Source organism: Saimiri boliviensis, chromosome 8 (assembly GCF_048565385.1).
Source record: "Saimiri boliviensis isolate mSaiBol1 chromosome 8, mSaiBol1.pri, whole genome shotgun sequence".
NCBI classification, from domain to species: Eukaryota; Metazoa; Chordata; class Mammalia; order Primates; family Cebidae; genus Saimiri; species Saimiri boliviensis.
This window is the reverse complement of record NC_133456.1, coordinates 12,843,308-12,858,372: the sequence shown is the minus strand read 5'-3', so window position 1 is coordinate 12,858,372 and position 15,065 is coordinate 12,843,308. Positions and strand designations below refer to the sequence as shown.

At 47.9% G+C, this 15,065-nt stretch overlaps 1 protein-coding gene across 1 annotated transcript in view; it reads right to left on the bottom strand.

Moving 5' to 3' along the window:
- Positions 1 to 10,595, bottom strand: part of SLC25A20 (solute carrier family 25 member 20) — a 45,442-nt gene extending 34,847 nt beyond the window's left edge. Inside the window, exons 1-2 of the mRNA XM_039477585.2 lie at positions 10,295 to 10,595; positions 2,014 to 2,106 (exon numbers count right to left, since the gene is read on the bottom strand). Of these exons, the coding sequence (XP_039333519.1) occupies positions 2,014 to 2,106; positions 10,295 to 10,399 (198 nt within the window). The 5' untranslated portion in view covers positions 10,400 to 10,595. The remainder of the gene's footprint in view (positions 1 to 2,013; positions 2,107 to 10,294) is intronic.
- Positions 10,596 to 15,065: the final 4,470 nt, after the last annotated feature.

The following is a 15,065-nucleotide window of genomic DNA, read 5'->3' as shown; positions in this document are numbered from 1 at the left end:
GGAAACTGGAGACTCTGATGACTTCTCTCACTGTTTCTAGGACTGGCTGACTTTTCCTTTAGACTTCATTCACATGCACTTCTGACATGGATCCCTATCAAACTGACTGTGCCAGATGCAGATGTATATTTCTTTTTTCGTTTTCTTTTTTTTTTTTAAGACAGAGTTTCACTCTTGTTGCCCAGACTGGAGTGCAATGACGCAGCCTTGGCTCACTGCAACCTCTGTCTCCTGCGCTCAAGCAATTCTCATGCCTTGGCCTCCCAAGTAGCTGGGACTACAGGTGCACACCACCATGCCCAGCTAATTTTTGTATTTTTAGTAGAAATGGGGTTTCACCATGTTGGTCAGGCTGGTCTTGAACTCCTGAGCTCGGGCAATCCACCCACCTTGGCCTCCCAAAGAACTGGGATTACAGGTGTGTGCCACTGTGCCTGGCCTTTTTTTTTTTTTTTCTGAGGCAGGGTCTCACTTTGTCACTCAGGTTGGAGTACAGAGGGGCAATCTCAGCTCACTGCAACCTCCAACTCCTGGCTCAAGTGATCCTCCCACCTCAATCTCCCGAGTAGCTAGAACTACAGATACACATGTGCCACCACATCCATCTAATTTTTGCATTTTTTGTAGCAATGGCACTCTCTACATGTTGCCCAGGCTGGCCTCGAACTCCTGGGCTCAAGTGATCTACCTGCCTTAGCCTCCCAAAGTGCTGGGATTAGAGGCGTGAGCCACCATGCCCAGTCCAGATGTACGTTTTCTTTTTTTATATATAATTTTTTAAAAATAGATGGGTTTGCCGGGTGCGGTGGCTCACGCCTGTAATCCCAGCACTTTGGGAGGCCGAGGCGGGTGGATCACGAGGTCGAGAGATCGAGACCATCCTGGTCAACATAGTGAAACCCCGTCTCTACTAAAAATACAAAAAAAACTAGCTGGGCGTGGTGGTGCATGCCTGTAATCCCAGCTACTTAGGAGGCTGAGGCAGGAGAATTGCCTGAGCCCAGGAGGTGGAGGTTGCGGTGAGCCGAGATCGCGCCATTGCACTCCAGCCTGGGTAACAAGAGCGAGACTCCGTCTCAAAAAAAAAAAAAAAATAGATGGGTTCTTGCTATTTTGCCCAGGCTGGAGTGCAGTGGCAATCACAGGCACGATCCCACGACCGATCAGCACAGGAATTTTGACCTGCTCCGTTTCCTGCCTGGGCCGGTTCACTCCTCCTTAGGCAACCTGGTGGTCCCCCGCTCCTAGGAGGTCACCATATTGATGCTGAACTTAGTGCGGACACCCAACTGGCATAGCGCACTACAGCCCAGAACTCCTGGACTCAAGAGATCCTCCAGCCTCAGCCTCCCGAGTAGCTGGGACTACAGGCACATGCCACGGCACCCAGCCAGATGTACATTTTCTTCCATTTCACATCTCAATTATTACTTGCTAGTTCTCTGTGATCTAAATTCCATCTTCCAAAGGAGGCAATCATTTGGCCAGGTGCGGTGGCTCACGCCTGTAATCCCAGCACTTTGGGAGGCCAAGGTGGGTGGATCACGAGGTCAACAGATCGAGACCATCCTGGTCAACATGGTGAAACCCCGTCTCTACTGAAAATACTAAAAATTAGCTGGGCATGGTGGCGCGTGCCTGTAATCCCAGCTGCTCAGGAGGCTGAGGCAGGAGAATTGCCTGAACCCAGGAGGCGGAGGTTGCGGTGAGCCGAGATCGCACCATTGCACTCCAGCCTGGGTAACAAGAGTGAAACTCCATCTCAAAAAAAAAAAAAAAAAGAGGAAATCATTTTATTAGCTTTAGTCATGTGTATGAAACAGTCGCTAGAACTACCTGAGACTTCAAAGCAGATGACAATGGGGGGAACAGGGTGGCTTGGTGAAGGAGTGGCAGCTGTGAGCTAGCTGTCCAGCAGAACCACACAGTTACCCTTCTCTTCTGGGGGGTAACAAACTAACTCCATGAATGTGTTCCTCCAAGTAAGAGGAATGCCCAGTACCAGATACCAACCTCTCTAATAAGAGTCTTCCGGAAACAGTCAAAGGTCCCAGAGTACATGGGAGGCTGTCCAGGCAAACTCGGTGGCTGTGTCTGCAGTCGGACCTGAAACCAGAAGTTAAAATGCAGTCACCTACCATAATGAGAACCGCCTGTCAGCAGCAATGGTCCAACTGTCTGCCAAATAAACAGCGAAGCACTTGTGTACGTCTTTAGCATTCACTTAACCTGCTGGATTCAAACTTCTCTTTCATTTCATTAGTACTTCATTCCTTTCATTGGCAAATAATATCCCATTGTAAGAATAAATCACATTTTGCATGCCTGCCTATTCATCAGTTGATAGACATTTGTGTTTTTCCTACTTTTTGATTATTATGAATAATGCTGCTATAAACATTTGTGTACAAGTTTTTTGTACGGATATATGTTTTCTTTTTTTTTTTTTTTGAGACGGAGTTTCGCTCTTGTTACCCAGGCTGGAGTGCAATGGCGCGACCTCGGCTCACCGTAACCTCCGCCTCCTTGGCTCAGGCAATTCTCCTGCCTCAGCCTCCTAAGTAGCTGGGATTACAGGCACGCACCACCACGCCCAGCTAGTTTTTTGTATTTTTAGTAGAGACGGGGTTTCACCATGTTGACCAGGATGGTCTCGATCTCTCGACCTCGTGATCCACCCGCCTCAGCCTCCCAAAGTGCTGGGATTACAGGCTTGAGCCACCGCGCCTGGCCATGGATACATGTTTTCAATTCTCTTGGGTGTTGTATTGGTCAGAATTCTTCAGAGAAACAGAATCAACAGGAGATATATATCAAGAGATTTATTATAAGGAAATGGCTCGGCCGGGCGTGGTGGCTCAAGCCTGTAATCCCAGCACTTTGGGACGCCCAGGCGGGTGGATCACGAGGTCAAGAGATCGAGACCATCCCGGTCAACATGGTGAAACCCCGTCTCTACTAAAAATACAAAAAATTAGCTGGGCATGGTGGCACATGCCTGTAATCCCAGCTACTCAGGAGGCTGAGGCAGGAGAATTGCCTGAACCCAGGAGGCGGAGGTTGCGGTGAGCCAAGATCGTGCCATTGCACTCCAGCCTGGGTAACAAGAGCGAAACTCCATCTCCAAAAAAAAAAAAGGAAATGGCTCATACAATTATGAAGGTTGAGAAGTCCCAAGATCTGGATTTGGCAAGTTTGAGACCCAAAAAGAACCAGTGTTTCAGTTCAAGTCTGAAAGCAGGGAAAGACTAATGTTCCAGCTCAAGTATTCAGACAGGAGTTCCCTCTTAGTTGCAGGGAAGTATCAGTCAGCCTTTTGTTCTATTCAGGCCTTCAACTAACTGGATGAGGTCCATTCACATTAGGAAGGACAAGTAGCTTTAATCAGTTTACAGATTCAAATGTTAATATCCAAAACCACTCTCACTGGCACACTCAGAATAACGTGTGACCAAATATCTGGGTACTCTGTAGCCTAGTCAAGTTGACACATACAATTAACCATCACAGGTATTTATCCACTAGCATAATTTCTAAGTTATATGTTAACTCTGTTTAAACCTTTTGAAGAACTGCCAGACTGTTTGCCAAAGTGGCTTCACCATTTTATATTCCCATAAGCAGTGAAGGAGGGTTCCAGATTCTCCACATCTTCAATACTTGTGTGTGTGTGTGTGTGTATTATATATATATATATATATATATATATATATATTTTTTTTTTTTTTTGAGACAAGGTTTCACTCTGTCACTCAGGCTAGAGTGCAATGGTGTGATCAATAGCCCACTACAACCTCAACCTCCTGGGCTCATGCAATTCTCCCACCTCAGCCTCCAAAGTAGCTGGGACTACAAGTGCACACCACAGCACAAGCTAATTTTTTATTGTTTTTGTAGAGACAGAATCTCACTTTATTGCTCAGGTTATATCCTTTTTTTTTTTTTTTTTTAACAGCCATCATAGTGGGTATGAGGTGGTATTGCATTGTGATTTTGATTTGCAGTTTCCATGATGGATAATGGCATTGAACATCTTTTCACATGCTTATTGGCCCACCTTTTTTGAAGAAATGTCTATTTATGTCCATGGCTGGGTGTGGTGGCTCACATCTGTAATCTAAGCACTTTTGGGAAGCAGGGGAGGATAACTTGAGGCCAAGAGTTCCAGATACAGTGAACTATGATGGTGCCACTACACTCCAGCTGGGTAACAGAGCAAGACTTGACTCTTTATTTTTTGAGGCAGGTTCTCTGTTGCCCATACTGAAGTGCAGTGATATGATCTTGGCTCACTGCAACTTTCGCCTTCCATGCTCAGGTGATCCTCCCACTCAGCCTCCCAAGTAGCTGAGACCTCAGGTGCATGCCACCATGCTTGGCGTGTGTGTGTGTGTGTGTGTAGAGATGGGGTTTCACCATGTTGATCAGACTGGTCTGGAACTCCTGGACTCATGTAATCTGCCTGCCTCAGCCTCCCAAAGTACTAGGATTATAGATATGAGACACCACGGCAAGCCAAGACCTAGTCTCTTTAAAAAAAAAAAAATGCTGGGCACAGTGGCTCACACCTATAATCCCAGCACTTTGGGAGTCCAAGGCGGGTGGATCACGAAGTCAGAAGTTCAAGACCAGCCTGGCCAACATGGTGAAACCCCATCTCTACTAAAACACAAAAAAATTAGCCAGGCATAATGGCAGGTGCATGAAATCCCATCTATTCAGGAGGCTGAGGCAGGAGAATCGCTTGAACCCGAGAGGCAGAGGTTACAGTGGGATGAGATCATACCATTGCACTTCAGCCTGGGTGACAAAGTGAGACTCCTCAAAAGAAAAAAAGAGGCCGGGCGCGGTGGCTCAAGCCTGTAATCCCAGCACTTTAGGAGGCCGAGGCGGGTGGATCACGAGGTCAAGAGATTGAGACCATCCTGGTCAACATGGTGAAACCCCGTCTCTACTAAATATACAAAAAGTTAGCTGGGCATGGTGGCACGTGCCTGTAATCCCAGCTACTCAGGAGGCTGAGGCAGGAGAATTGCCTGAACCCAGGAGGCGGAGGCTGCGGTGAGCCAAGATCGCGCCATTGCACTCCAGCCTGGGTAACAAGAGCGAAACTCCGTCTCAAAAAAAAAAAAAAAAACAAGAAAAAGAAAAAAAGAAAGATCTTTTGCCCTTTTTTCTCTCTTTTTCTTTCTCTCGCACTCTCTTTTTAAGAGACAGAGTCGGCCGGGCGCAGTGGCTCAAGCCTGTAATCCCAGCACTTTGGGAGGCAGAGACGGGTGGATCACGAGGTCAAAATATCAAGACCATCCTGGTCAACAAGGTGAAACCCCGTCTCTACTAAAAATGCAAAAAATTAGCTGGGCGTGGTGGCACGTGCCTGTAATCCCAGCTACTCAGGAGGCTGAGGCAGGAGAATTGCCTGAACCCAGGAGGCAGAGGCTGCGGTGAGCCAAGATCGCGCCATTGCACTCCAGCCTGGGTAACAAGAGCGAAACTCCGTCTCAAAAAAAAAAAAACAATAAAAAGAAAAAAAGAAAGATCTTTTGCCCTTTTTTCTCTCTTTTTCTTTCTCTCGCACTCTCTTTTTAAGAGACAGAGTCGGCCGGGCGCAGTGGCTCAAGCCTGTAATCCCAGCACTTTGGGAGGCAGAGACGGGTGGATCACGAGGTCAAAATATCAAGACCATCCTGGTCAACAAGGTGAAACCCCGTCTCTACTAAAAGTGCAAAAAATTAGCTGGGCGTGGTGGCACGTGCCTGTAATCCCAGCTACTCAGGAGGCTGAAGCAGGAGAATTGCCTCAACCCAGGAGGCGTAGGTTGCGCTGAGCCAAGATCGCGCCATTGCACTCCAGCCTGGGTAACAAGAGTGAAACTTTGTCTCAAAAAAAAAAAAGAGACAAAGTCTTACACTGTCACCCAGGCTAGAGTCTTTGACCATTTTTAATTGAATTATTTATCTCTTTTTTTCTTTTTTGAGACTGAGTCTTGCTCTGTCACCCAGGCTGGAATGTAGTGGCATGATCTTGGTTCACTGCAACCTCTGTCTCCTGGGTTCAAGCAATTCTCCTGTCTCAGCCTCCTACCTAGCTGGGATTCCAGGTGGGTGCCACCATGCCTGGCTAATTTTTGTATTTTTTTCCTTTTTAGTAGAGACAGGGTTTTGCCATTAGGCCAGGCTGGTCTCGAACTCCTGACCTCCGGTGATCCACCTGCCTCGGCCTCCCAAAGTGCTGGGATTATAGGCATGAGCCACTGAGCCTGGCCCTGATAAATGTTTATTGTTGTTTTAAGCCACTAAGTTTTGGGGTAAGTTGGTTTTGGTTTTGGGGTTTGAGACAGGGTCTTGCTCTGTCACCCAAGCTGGCATACAGTGGTGCCATCCTGGCTAACTGCAGCCTTGAACTCCTGAGCTCAAGTGATCCTCCTGCCTCATTGGGGTAAGCTATTAAACTGCAATAGATAACTGAAATAGTCTTCAGCCTCCCAAGTAGCTGAGATTACAGGTATGTGCCACTATAGCCGGCTAATTCTGTGTTGTTTTTTTTTTTTTTTTTTTGAGACGGAGTTTCGCTCTTGTTACCCAGGCTGGAGTGCAATGGCGCAATCTCGGCTCACCGCAACCTCCGCCTCCTGGGTTCAGGCAATTCTCCTGCCTCAGCCTCCTGAGTAGCTGGGATTACAGGCACGTGCCACCATGCCCAGCTAATTTTTTGTATTTTTAGTAGAGACGGGGTTTCACCATGTTGACCAGGATGGTCTCGATCTCTTGACCTCGTGATCCACCCGCCTCGGCCTCAATTCTGTGTTTTTAGTAGAGACAGGGTTTCTCCATGTTGGTCAGACTGGTCTTGAGCTCCTGACCTCAGGTGATCTGCCCACCTTGGTCTCCCAATGTGCTGGAATTACAGGAATGAACCACTACACCCGGCCTTTCCTGGATGTTTTTCCTACTCATTGTTGGGCTTCCAAATCCTTCTCAAGGTTGCTATCATTCTAACCTTTCTAAAACATCATTTTTACCATGTTGTTTATTTCTGTAGAATCTTTTAGTCTTGTATTTGCTAGGGGCTTTCACATCACACCAAGGAAGTCCCTCTCTGGGCAACAGAGATGACATGCAAGTCTGAGGGGTTTATGGGACACAACAATAGAAATGGCCAGAGGCCACCACAACTTTACACCACAAATCCCTCGTATTGTCCTTCAGATCTTCACAGTCAAACACAACCACTCCTAGTCAGTAGAGAGAGAGAAATAGATCAAAACTTCTGACTAGGCCAAGCATGGTGGCTCACGCCTATAATCCCAGCACTTTGGGAGGCCAAGGCCTATCTCTACTAAAAATACAAAAAATTATCTGGGCATGGTAGTGGGCAGCTGTAATCCCAGCTACTCAGGAGGCTGAGGCAAGGGAAGCACTTGAACTCAAGAGGTAGAAGTTGCAGTGAGATGAGATCCTGCCACTGCACTCCAGCCTAGGTGACAGAAAGAGACTCTCGTCTCAAAAAAAAAAAAAAAAAAAGGCCACTCACGGTGGCTCACGCCTGTAATCCCAGCACTTTGGGTGGACAAGGCGGGTGGATCACGAGGTCAGGAGATCAAGACCATTCTGGCTACACAGTGAAACCCCATCTCTACTAGAAACACAAAAAATTAACCTGGTATGGTGGCATACTCCTGTAATCCCAGCTACTCAGGAAGCTGAGGCAGGAAAAACGCTTGAACTTGAGAGGCGGAAGTTGCAGTTAGCTGAGATTCAGCCACTACACTCCAGTCTGGGTGACAGAGCAAGGCTACATCTCAAAAAAAAAAAAAAAAAAAAAATTCTGACTAATGCCTTTTTGTGACTTTTTTTTGAGACAGTGTCTCACTCTGTTGTCCAGACTGGAATGCAATGACTCACTGCAGCCTCAAACTCCTATGTTCAACCAATCTACCAGCCTCACCCTCCTGAGTAGCTGGATTACAGGTATTTACCACCATGCCCAGCTGGTAGTAAATACCTGTAATTTTTGTACTTTGTACAGACATGAGGTCTTGCTATGTTGCCAAGGCTGCTTTTTGTGATTTTATATACACTTCACACCTGTCTCATCAGGACATCAGCCATCCAAACCAGCAAGAACATTAAAGTCCTTTGCAGGGTTTTTGTTTTATTTTGTTTTGTTTTTTGAGAAGGAGTCTAACTCTGTTGCCCAGGCTAGAGTGTAATGGCATGATCTAGGCTCACTGCAACCTCCCCGCTGACCCCCCCACACCCCCAGGCTCACAAGTAGTTGGAATTACAGGCACCTGCCACCACACCCAGCTAATTTTTTTTGTATTTTTAGTAGAGATGGGGTTTCACCAAGTTGGCCAGGCTGGTTTTGAACTCCTGACCTCAGGTGATCCACCCGCCTCGGCCTCCTAAAATGCTGGAATTACAGGTGTGAGCCATCACACCTTGCCTAGGTGGTCTTATTTTATAATATGATCCCCACTTGCAAGCCATACCCACCTTCACTCCTGCCCTCCCCATACCAAATTGTATAGGTCTCCCAACTCCTTCAGTCAAAACTCAGCCAGCACTTAAATGCCCGCTCTAACACCACCTTCCATAGAGTCTTTTCATGCCCTACTCTGAAGCGTTGTAGCTTTTGGCTTGTCAGGCCACATGGACCACAGCTCAGTTATGTTACCTTTGACTTTTTTTCTTTTTCTTATTCTTGTCTTTCTTTTTTGTTTTTTGTTTGTTTTTGTTTTTACCTTCGACCTCAAAAAGTACCTCAAGGTCAGGCTTTGATTGGAGCTCACTCACTAAGGCCAAAAACACAGCAGTCAGCCATTTGTGGTTTGGGTTTAAGCTAAAAAGAGGCTTTCTGGTTGTTAAATATGCAGGTGAGCATTTCAGTTATTTGCACTTCAGTGCAGAGGTCATCCAGTCTACCTTGGAAGTGACATCAAGGACGAAGATGATATGGAGGTGGGAGCAATATTTGCATATTGTTTTTCTTTAAAAAGTGGTCCCAAAAGCCTAGAACGAATAAGATATCTGCCTATACGGACCAAGAGCAGGAAGAAAGGCCAGACAATTGTCCCTTGGTAGACAGTGCCACTTGGAAAGACCACTGTCTGGAAAACACTAACACACAGCATTTACCATCAGCTAAATAAACATTTGATTTCATGTCGCACAATGACCTAGCAAGTCCAGCTACTTTAATTCTGATCTTCCTATAGAACGACCCCAGTACGAGCTGTACCTCAGGGCAATTTCTCTCTTGGATGAAAGGCAGCAAAGAGCTTACTGCCCAAACCTGCCAAGAGGAAGTGCCCAAAAAACAATTTCGTTGTGGAGGAAATCTGATCCAACATCCTAACAAGCCCCTTATGTGGGTTTCCAATCCTTTAAAACTCATGTCTGCTCTCTACAGGCCCACTCTGGCAATGACTTGTCAATTTCCTTCAAGTCTATGTCCAGAAAATAAAATGAGAAAATTTAGATGCAGCTTCGATTGCTAAGCCATGGGGCATGGACTTTGGTCCCCCAGTAAAGCATTAATGAAGGTATTGCAAGGGGAATAGTAGAAATATGATGTGAGGAAGACCAGAGAACAATTACTGATTAATGCCATCCCTCCCAAGCCTTAGTTTGACCATAGCTTCCTCATCTGGAAGTTGTGAGAATGAGCCTGGCCTTGTGCAAAGCTGATCACCTTGCTTTCCGTGGAAGGGACTCAGTCACTGAGGTCATCATTGCTTCTCACAGGATGCTTCTGCCCAGGAGGCTGAGCAGGCCACCGCGGGGTGACAGGTTGAAGAGCGTCAAATATCTCCCCGGGGCCGGAAAGTGGCAAAAAAGATGGGTACTCTTGCCCCAGCAGAATGTATCAAAGGACACCTACAGAACAACCGTACCTCTCTCTCTTTAGTTGTCTTCCTGGGGCGGGCTTTACAGGGGGCCTGTTTCAACCTTAATGATAATGTTAGGGTTGGCTGAAACCAGAGTTACGGAGAGACGGTTTTTCTTTCTCATACCTAAATAAGTGGTGCAGGGTCAGGAGAGACTGCGGAACAGGGAACTTTACATTAGAGCTCTTGACAGGCAGTTAGAAACTGCTCACTTTGCGCCGCCGCCTGGCTCTTTGGGGCGAAAGGTACAGCTTCCGGCCCACCCCTGAAAAATTCCCTCGACTTCTCACGGAAGCTCACACAGGCCCCACTTCTGCCCAGCGGCCGCGCCTCGCGCGGGACCATGCTTTCCGTGCCCCGCTCAGGCCTCCTCCCGAAAACCTGCGCCCCAGCCTCCCGCACCTTGACTGTGTCCAGAGGATGACCCACGAACACCAGGCACACGCCGCCAAAGCCGCCGGCCAGCAGATTCTTGAGCGGGCTGATGGGTTTCGGCTGGTCAGCCATGGTCGGGCTGATGGGTTTCGTCTGTCACTCAGTCCTTCAGTTCTCAGGCCGTCTGGCTCAGCTGCCCTAGCTGCAGTGCCAGCGCCGCCGACCTTTCACCCACTTTTGGGTGGGCGGGGCGAGAGCTCGCGGCAGGTCGGGAAGAGGACACAGTTTGTACCGTCGGGCTTCCGCCCGAGGCTGCTTCCGGCCTCGGCCCCGCCTCGATGGGCGTGGCGTGGCGCAAAGCCGCATGGGGTTTGGGGGTGTCGGCCGGCGGGCCTGTTCCTTCAGGAAGCCTTCCCAGACTTCAGTGCTTCCACCTCTGAGTTCCCATTCATCCGCTCACTCCGGAGAGATCAATTGCGCCTTGCCATATGCCAGGCGTCCTTCTAGGTGCTTGAGGCACCCCTGGTAGTACAACACACAGGTCCCTGTGCTCGTGGAATTTACAGACCGTAACAAAGATAAATACCTGTAACTGAAAAATGCATAGTATATCAAGTAGTAAGAAGTACTACGGAGACAAATCCAGGAAGAAAGTTGGGGGTGTGGGGGACAAGTGATTTGCAATTTTAATTAGTTGAATAAAGGAGAGTTTCACTGAAAAGATGACAGTATTCAAGACCGGAGAGGAATTCTGTTCATACAAAACGGGGTAAAGGGAGCAGGGCTGGGTGGCTCAGTCCTGTAATCCCAGCACTTTGGGAGGTGAGGTAGGTGGATCATTTGAAGTCATGAGTTTGGGACCAGCCTGGCCAACATGGTGAAACCCCATCTCTACCAAAAAAAAATACAAAACTAAGCCAGGCGCAGATGAGGATTGGGTTTGCCAACTCCTAATAATGTATGTTAATAACAAAAGTCCTGTCTCACGGGAAGAAATAGACTATGCCCTATGGTGGTGGCAGGGGCCTGTTCTTCTTTACCTTTTAAAAACAGATGAGAAGGAACTAGAGAGCAGGAAGGAGTTAGAGACTATCCCATCCGAAAAGAAGAAAAATCTCTACTTCTAAGACATCCATGAGCAAATGGGATCCTCTAGACTACCTCCCCTGTTCCTCAATCTTAACCCATCTCCTCCCCCTTCTCAGGCAGTTGTTGCCACTCTGGACCCAGTTCTGGACCCAATCCTGGGCCCAGTTCCAGACCCTCCTATCCATGTTATTCCCCCTCCATACAACCCAGACTCTTGGGAGCTATTGCCCAAGGAGCCTGGGCATTGCCAGCCTAAGTATCCTTCTTTAAAGAAAGGACTCCAGCGGGAAATAGGACAATGCAAGAAAGATATCTAGAGTTTTCCTTTCCCCTCCACATGAGCCACTGCACCCAGCCTCCACTTTCTTATTTGAAAAAAATATTAGGCTGGGCATGGTGGCTCACGCCTGTAATCCCAGCACTTTGGGAGGCCGAGGCGGGTGGATCACGAGGTCAAGAGATCGAGACCATCCTGGTCAACATGGTGAAACCCCGTCTCTACTGAAAATACAAAAAATTAGCTGGGCATGGTGGTGCGTGCCTGTAATCCCAGCCGCTCAGGAGGCTGAGGCAGGAGAATTGCCTGAACCCAGGAGGCGGAGGTTGCGGTGAGCCGAGATCACGCCATTGCACTCCAGCCTGGGTAACAAGAGCGAATCTCCGTCTCAAAAAAAAAAAAAAGACCAGCCTGACCAACATGGTGAAACCCCCGTCTTTAGAAAACTAAAAAAGAAAAAAATATTAATTTTTTAAAAACAAAAAGAATAAAATCATGTATTACTGCCCTCCAGCCTGAATGGCAGAGTGAGATCCTGTCTCCACAAAAATAAAAAATAATTTAAAAAAAAGAAACATGTCCAGCTGTGGTGGCTGATGCCTATAATCCCAGCATTTGGAAAGCCAAGGCAAGAGGATAGCCTGAGCCTAGTAGTTCGACACCAGCATAGACAACATAGTGAGACCTCATGGCTACAGAAAAAAACCAAAAACCAAACCAAACAAAAAAAACTGGCCAGGAGCAGAGGCTTATGCCTGCAATACCAGCACTTTGGGAGGCTAAGGCGGGTGGCGGATCACCTAAGGTCAGGAGTTCGAGACAAGCCTGGCTAACTTTGTGAAACCTTATCTCTACTAAAAATACAAAAATTAACTATGCATGGTGGTGGGGGCCTATAATCCCAGCTACTCAGGAGGCTGAGGTGAGAGAATCATTTGAACACAGGAGGCAGAGGTTGCAGTGAGCCGAGATTGCACCATTGCACTCCAGCCTGAGAGATAAGATTGAAACTGTGTCTCAAAAAAATAAAAATTAGCCGGGCGCGGTGGCTCATGCCTGTAATCCCAGCACTTTGGGAGGCCGAGGTGGGTGGATCACGAGGTCAGGAGATCGAGACCATCCTGGTCAACAAGGTGAAACCCCGTCTCTACTAAAAATACAAAAATTAGCTGGGCATGGTGGCACGTGCCTGTAATCCCAGCTATTCAGGAGGCTGAGGCAGGAGAATTGCCTGAACCCAGGAGGCGGAGGTTGCGGTGAGCCAAGATCGTGCCATTGCACTCCAGCCTGGGTAACAAGAGCAAAACTCCGTCTCAAAAAAAAAAAAATTAATCTGGCATGGTTGTGCATATCTGTGATCCCAGCTACTCCAGAGGCTGAGGTGGGAGGATCCCTTGAGCCCAGGATGTTGAGGCTGTTCTGAGTCATGATTATGCCACTGCACTTTAGCCTGGGCAACAGAGCAAGACTCCATTGCCAAAACAAAATACAAAGAAAACACATCAGCCAGGCACAGTGACTCACGCCTATAATCCCAGCACTCTGGGAGGCCAAGGTGGGCGGATCACAAGGTCAAGAGATCAAGACCATCCTGGCCAACATAGTGAAACCCTCTCTCTACTAAAATACAAAAATTAGCTGGGCATGGTGGCATGTGCCTGTAGTCCCAGCTACTCGGGAGGCTGAGGCAAGAGAATTGCCAGCAACCTCCCAGGAGGCGGAGGTTGCAGTGAGCTGAGATTGCACCACTGCACTCCAGCCCTGGCACCTGGCAACAGAGCAAGACTCTGTCTCAAAAAAAAAATACAGGCCGGGCGCGGTGGCTCAAGCTTGTAATCCCAGCACTTTGGGAGGCCGAGGCGGGTGGATCACGAGGTCAAGAGATCGAGACCATCCTGGTCAACATGGTGAAACCCTGTCTCTACTAAAAATACAAAAAATTAGCTGGGCATGGTGGCACGTGCCTGTAATCCCAGCTACTCAGGAGGCTGAGGCAGGAGAATTGCCTGAACCCAGGAGGCGGAGGTTGCGGTGAGCCGAGATCGCGCCATTGCACTCCAGCCTGGGTAACAAGAGCAAAACTCCGTCTCAAAAAAAAAAAAAAAAAACCATGTCTACCTGAATCTAAGGTTTACACAAACCAAAATTGTATGAGATTATCTAAGAAATGTATAGGCCGGGCATGGTGGCTCACGCCTATAATCCAAGCACTTTGGAGGCCAAGGTGGGCGGATCACCTGAGGTCGAGAGTTCAAGACCAGCCTGACCAACATGGTGAAACCCCATCTTTAAAAATAAAAAAAAGAAAATTTAAAAAAAGATCAGGGCAGACGCGATGCCTCATGCCTGTACCAATATTTTGGGAGGCCAAGGTGGGCAGATCACAAGATCAGGAGATGGAGACCATCCTGGCCAACATGGTGAAACCCTGTCTCTACTAAAATACAAAAAGTTAGCTGGGCATGGTGGTGCCCACCTATAGACCCAGCTACTTGAGAGGCTAAGGCAGAAGTATTGCTTGAACCCAGGAAGCGGAGGTTGCAGTGAGCATAGATTGTGCCATTGCCCTCCAGCCTGGCAACAGAGTGAGACTCCATCTCAACAAAATGAAAAAATCATCCAAGCATTAGCCAGGCATGGTGCACACACCTGTATCCCCAGCTACTCGGAAGGCTGAGGCAGGAGAATTGCTTCAACCCAGGAGGCAGAAGTTGCAGTGAGCCAAAATCGCGACATTACACTCCAGCCTAAGTGAGAAAGTGAGACTCTGTCTCAATAATAATAATAATAAACCATGAAGCTGCAATTAAAACATTATAGTATTGGACCAGGAATAGGCAAACAGACCTTCAGAACAGAATGATGAGCCCAGATAACAAACCCATGGTATAAAGGTGCTTTTCTAAGTAGTGAATAAAGAATGACCGATTCAGGCCAGGTGCAGTGGCTCATGCCTGTAATCCCAGCCCTTTAAGAGGCCAAGGAGGACAAATCATTCGAGGTCAGGAGTTCGAGACCAGCCTGGCAAGTATGGTGAAATCCCGTCTCTACTAAAACTACAAAAATTAGCCAGGTGTGGTGGCATGTGCCTGTAATCCCAGCTACTCGGGAGGCTAAGGCATGAGTGAGCCCAAGGGGCAGAGGGTGGAGTGAGCCGAGATCAAGCCACTGTACCCCCACAGCCTGGGCAACGAATGACCTGTTTAATACGTGGTGTTGGGTTAAAAAATTATCAAATTAGGCCAAGCACGCAGGCTGATGCCTGTAACTCCAGCACTTTGTGAGGCAGAAGCAGGTGGATCACCTGAGGTCAGGAGTTCGAGACCAGCATGGCCAATGTGGGGAAACCCCATCTCTACTAAAAATACGAAAATTAGTTGGGCATGGTGGTGCACGCTTGTAATCCCAGGTGCTTAGGAGGCCAAGTGGGGA